Source organism: Sapajus apella, unplaced genomic scaffold (genome assembly GCF_009761245.1).
Source record: "Sapajus apella isolate SASKATOON/1434 unplaced genomic scaffold, GSC_monkey_1.0 scaffold49, whole genome shotgun sequence".
NCBI classification, from domain to species: Eukaryota; Metazoa; Chordata; class Mammalia; order Primates; family Cebidae; genus Sapajus; species Sapajus apella.
In genome coordinates, this window is record NW_022436989.1 from 6811665 (window position 1) to 6817616 (window position 5952).

General features: G+C 39.6%; 1 protein-coding gene across 1 annotated transcript in view; it reads right to left on the reverse strand.

The window, feature by feature from the left end:
* Positions 1–5315, reverse strand: part of KMO (kynurenine 3-monooxygenase) — a 48418-nt gene extending 43103 nt beyond the window's left edge. Inside the window, 1 exon segment of the mRNA XM_032242234.1 lies at positions 5043–5315. Coding sequence (XP_032098125.1) covers positions 5043–5096 — 54 coding nt within the window. The 5' untranslated portion in view covers positions 5097–5315.
* Positions 5316–5952: the final 637 nt, after the last annotated feature.

The window sequence follows — 5952 nt, forward strand, 5'->3', positions numbered from 1 at the left end:
TGATCCACCCACCTCGGCCTTCCAAAGTGCTGGGATTACAGGCGTGAGCCACCGCTCCTGGCTGGGCCTTCTTACTAGCAGGGAATGGAGTAAGGATAACAGGGGAATGAGAAAACAGGGAAAAAAGAAAGTCTAAAGTGAGTGGGGGAGAGAATTTTGGTCTAGAGAGTAAGAAGAGTCTCTTGAATCTTCCTTTGTCTTGCTTTTGGAATAACTGCAAAGTACATGAAAGAGATTCAGATTGAGTGGGGCAAGATTACTTCAGAAGGTTTTGTTGCGAGTTTTGACACTCCAGATATGGTGTTTTTGAGAGCCCACTTTAGATTCTAATCGCTTTTAATTTCTCATTGGCTGAAAGACAGTTGTTTCTCTGAATGCAATGCCGTGCTTAGGCCAACTTCAAGGGTGAGGTAGCTATTGTTGCTTTCTGAAAATTCCCCATTTTTTTTTTTTTTTTGACTGAGTCTCCTTCTGTCACCCAGGCTGGAGTTCAGTCACATGATCTCAGCTCACTGCAACCTCTGCCTCCTGGGTTCAAGTGATTCTTCTGTCTCAGCCTCCTGAGCAGCTACAACTACAGATGCATGCTGCCATGCCCAGCTAATTTTTGTGTGTGTGTTTTAGTAGAGATGGGGTTTCACTGTGTTGCCCAGGCTGGTCTCGAACTCCTGACCTCAACTGATCCACCCACCTCGGCCTCCCAAAGTGCTAGGATTACAGGTGTGAGCCACTGCATCTGGCCAAATCCCCCATATTTTTAAGACTACGGATGTATATATTTTCAAGTTGTTTTCCAGGAAAGAAATACCAGCTTAGATTACCATCAACAGTGTATGAGGGTGCTCTTTTTTCGTTGAGTGGACAGATAGAGAAGTAGATGAATGCATGAGTGAATATAGACAGAAGGGAAATACTCTGAGAGTATTTAGGGGAGGATGGACCAAATGACAAGGGATGAAAGACACACTCTTCGTAGGTACTTAACAAACTTTGGAGCTGTCTAAATTTGTTGGTTCCATCCCAGATACTTTTCGCCAGATAGCCAATCAAGGAATTGCTGAGGGATGAATTCTCTGAGGTGAGAGTGGGATTTATGAGGCACAGTCACAAAGAAACCCATTCCACCTCTGTTTTCAGAAGATGCTAGATATGGACACTAGTAAGAGTTTTTCATATTTAAGAAGGCTCAGAGCCAGAAAACTGAAACCCAGGGCTAACATGACAAGGCCCACCAAACTTAGCCTGCCTTGCTTGCTTTTTATTGCTTACTTCTAGTTGATCTCAAAGTCCATATAGCTAAAAGTCATGCAACCAAACAATATACATCTAATCTGTCACTAGCTTCCTTATAGACAAAATCTCTGGCCTATATATTGCTATGGTAATGGTTGCTTATTTTTTTTCCAGAAACTAGGGGGTCAGCTCTTATCCAGTTTAAACTACTTGAGACCACCAACTCTCTTTCTACCTCTCCCATTGGCTCTGGGCCTTATTACCAGGGAGTAAGGCTATCAGGAGAATGTGAAAGCAGATAGAAGGGGGAAAAAAAGAGTCACAGGCCTGTCAACTGGGCCCACACAAATGCCCAAGAAATGACTTTCTGACATCAGAGGGCCAAAACTGTACCTTCAGAGCATGCTAATTCTACCATTTTCTGAACCTCGATTATGCTTGCTCAGACCACCTATTACTTCATTTTCCCCCACTGCTAATCACCTTTCCCCACACCTTAGACCACCCCGCTTCTTTACCCTGTGAATATCTCTAAGCCCTATCTTCAGAGAGGTGTATTTGAAATCTGTTCGTCCATCTCCTTGCTGGGCTTTCCTGTGAATAAAATCTCTTTACTGCAAAACTTGGTATGGTTTGGCTGTGTCCCTACGCAAACCTTATCTTGAAATGTAGCTCCCGTAATCCCCATGTGTCATGGGGGGGATGCAGCATGGGAGGTGATTGAATCATGGGAGTGGGTCTTTCCCAGGCTGTTCTCATGATAGTAAATAAGCCTCATGAGAGCTGATGATTTTAAAAAGGGCAGTTCCCCTGCATACCCTCTCTTGCCTGCTGCCATGTAAGACGTGCCTTTTGCCTTTCACGATGATTGTGAGGCATCCCCAGTCACATGGAACTGTGAGTCCATTAAACCTCTTTTTCTTTATAAATTTCCCAGTTTCAGGTGTGTCTTTATCAGCAGCATGGAAACAGACTAGTTCACTTGTCATCTCAGTAACTGACTGACTGCACGATGGGTGGGATAAGCCTGGTTTGGTATTCAAACAAGAGTAGAGAGAATACAGCTTACTTTATTTTCATATTAATAAAATAATAACAATAAAGGTTAACAGTAATTAGGTCTTTTTCATGGTATATCTCATTAATATTTGCAAAAAATAAGAAGTATGTACTTGAATCAAATTATACGCAGACCTCAACCCAGGATTATAAGCCATTTGATGGTTCATATGTGCTGAGGATGTTTACTTTGGGGAAAGTGAAAATTCTGGGTGACATTTGATTTCTGCTTTTAGAAAGGAGTAGGTTGGGAACAAAGCTAGAGATCTGTGAGTGAGAAAGTGTGAAAAAGAAGCAGTGCAATTTTAGCGTTAAGAGACTAGCAATCTAGTTTTAGCCCAAGACGAAGAAACTGAGACCCATAGGGTAAGATTTCCCGGGCGTCCAGCTGGTTGCAAACTGCTATGCCCAGTCTGCTCACTGAATAACGCTCATTCCATCCTATGAAGCTGAGTGAAGAGTAAGTGGTAAGGGGGGAAAAATCCTAAGGAGAACAGAACGGAAACACCATTCAGGGCCAGCTTGGAATCAATAATGATTAGACTCGTGTTTTAAAAGGGTGTTTCTGGCTGTGGTGTGTAGTACGAACTACAAGAGAATAGGAGTTAAAGCGGGGAGACTAATTTGGGGGTTGTGGCAGGAATATGGATAGGGTGTGATAATGGCTTGGGCGAGGATGGTTGCAATGGCCAGAATTTAAATATATGTTGGATATAGAGCCAACAAGGCTTACTGAGGAATAAGCGTTTGCACAAAATGAAAAAGAAATCAAACATGATACCTAAGCAATAGGATGGATAGAATTCTTTTGCAGAGGAATTTTAGTTGCTTCCTAATACACGTGTAGTAATTTTTGTCTCCTATTTTCCAGCATATGTATGAAGTGGTTACATGATAAAGATCTTGTGTTATTCAGGGAGAAGTCCATGGATGACACTCACATTTTTATGCCTTCCAAAACCATATATCCAATCACATATTTGTTATCTCCCCCTTGGATTTCTAAGAGACAATTTTTAAAATGAGACATTACTGCTGCCATCTTAGTCAAGTCTTGAACTAACGTAACAGCCTCCTAACTGGTCTATCTTGTCTTCTTAAAATTTTCTTAGTCATTCTCCACATGATGGTACAAGGGACCTTTTAAAATCGCAACTTGCTTTCCTACCTAAAATCCTCTGATGGCTTCCCATTGTAATTTGAACAAAATCTTGTCCTCTTGCCTGGACCTCTAAGATCCTACAAGATCTGGCTCTGTCAGCTTCTCTGGCCTCATCAGCTACTCTTCTCTGGCCTCAGTCTGTTCCTGCCTTTCTTTCTGCTCCTTGAATTTGTACAGCTGATTATTGCCCCAGGGTTTCTCTTCCTGCTGTTTCCTCTGTCTGAAATGCTCTTTCTCAAGATCTTCACATAGTTCGTTCTAGCTGATCATTCAGATCTCTGGTCATATAGCCCTTCAGCAGAGCAGCTGTCCCTGACCACACTCTAAACAGGCACTCCCAAAGGTACTCTCTACAGCATTATTCTGCTTGCCTTTCTTTCATAGTGCTTCTCTTTAACTGAAATTGTCTTGTTTTCTTCTTCTTTGCCTTTTTCTTCTCTGGAATTCTCACCCTTGCATCCCTACTACCTAAAACAGTATTGGCACACAGTAAGTAATAAGATTTTGTTGAATATATGATTTCCCACTTTGTGCAACATTTTGATAGGACAGAATTGGACACAGGCATAGTATGAGGTGATGACAACCTATGTCCCATCCAGTGACCAATACATCATGTGATAGCATTAATAAATTAAAATTTAGAATCAGAAATGTTAAAAGAACTGTTCTAGTACTTTGGGGAAAAGACAGTTAGCATATACTATATAAATACATGTGTGGCATAAAATATATCATGTGTAGACAGCCTATAACAGTGTTAGGCCCTCAATACATTTTTGTTGAATGAATAAATGAATGACTGAAAAGTCTCTACATGATTTGACCAAAGGTAAAAGTGAAATGACTTAACCTTGACTAATTGGGATGTTTTTGTTCTACAACAGAAATTCTGCTGAGTGCGGGGGAAAAGCAAAGTTGAATCGAAGCAGACCCATTTTAAACAGAACTACCCTTGGCACCATAATTATGAAAGCAGAGAGTGACCTCTCCTTCCGTCTTGCTAGGTGTGGGGCAAGTCTGAGCGCCTTTTTGTCACTTGCTCAGTGAGAGGTGAACACCTCACTCCACTGCCTTGGGTGCTCCTTTGGAAGAGTCACGTAAGTCAGGCGATCACATAAATCTTATTCCCAATTACTCATATAACTAGTGAACATTCAACACAATAATTAAACACTAGCTTCATATTTCTTGACCCTTTTATTCTCATTAGGGCAGCATTAGCTAGTTATTAAACAAAGCGGGACAAATGTTTTTATTGAAATGAATATTAAGACAAATACCTGTTCCTAAAAACATAGCCAATTTGGGGATAAAATCAAATTCAATTTGCATTATTTTTGCTTTTCAAGAAATCCTAAACCAAAATGGTAAGGGAAAACAGAAACCTTCATATTTAAGGGCTATAAAATACCTTTCCTGAAAAAGAACAAATTAAAACTCATACCATATTTAAACCTATGAAAATAAACAATAAAAAATAAAAATAAACAAAATAGCTGTATTTAAGTGATGAATAGTAATCATTATGAGTAATAACAGTTAATATAATACCACGAACAGTAATAATGCATCCAAAAATTCTTACCAAGCCACCACCAATGACAGCTACTTTTTTCCTTTGAACGTCAGATGAGTCCATAACTGCTGAAGTATTTTTCACAATTATTGTTGTCGCTGTCACTGAGGGACACTTATTTGTGTCTCTTCTACACACTGATTTCTCTTAGTTTTTATGCCGCCCAAAGCCCAGTGCATTTATGAGCCAGCAGCAATGTTTAGTCAGGGCTAATTTCCCTTGAAAGCATTAACCCTTTAGTCGGCCAAAGTACAATCAGCTCAGCTCTAAGACAAAATAAATTCATTAGAATAACCAAATTTTAAAAACATCCATCAGATTGGAGACATTCTATCTTTTCTACCTTCTGTGTAAGACACGGAACTTTTTAAGCAGTCTTATGGCTTTTCTTCTTCTTTTTCTACAGTACATATTCTTAGTTTCATTTTCATTCATGATTAACCATGAATGAAGCCTTTCTCATCTGAAGTCCAAAACTATCTTATACTATCTCTCTTAGAGCGTAAGATGACATGGTTCCATAATTCATCCTGTGGATCATTTTTGTTACTAAGACCAATCAAGAATTTCCTCTAAAGGGTCCTCATAGACTGTCTTTAACAGGCTTTACCAGGGAAATTGTTTTGCAAGGCCTTAATATTCTCCTGATCAACATTTTGAATTGTGTAACTGATCATACTTCCCTTTTTTCTTTTTTCAGCCCAGATGCTAGAAAATTTAGAATTGAATTTGCACATTACCACTAGGGGAGGTGATTGACACAATGCTTCTCTAAATTCATTCCGAATCACGATTTTTTTCTGGAACATGATGTGGTGTAATATAAAATAAGAACATAAATGATCATGTTTCTTTACTTCCCGTTAAGCTCATAAAGAATTCAGAACATTTTTCCCTCTGGTTAGGAACTAGAGTTAAA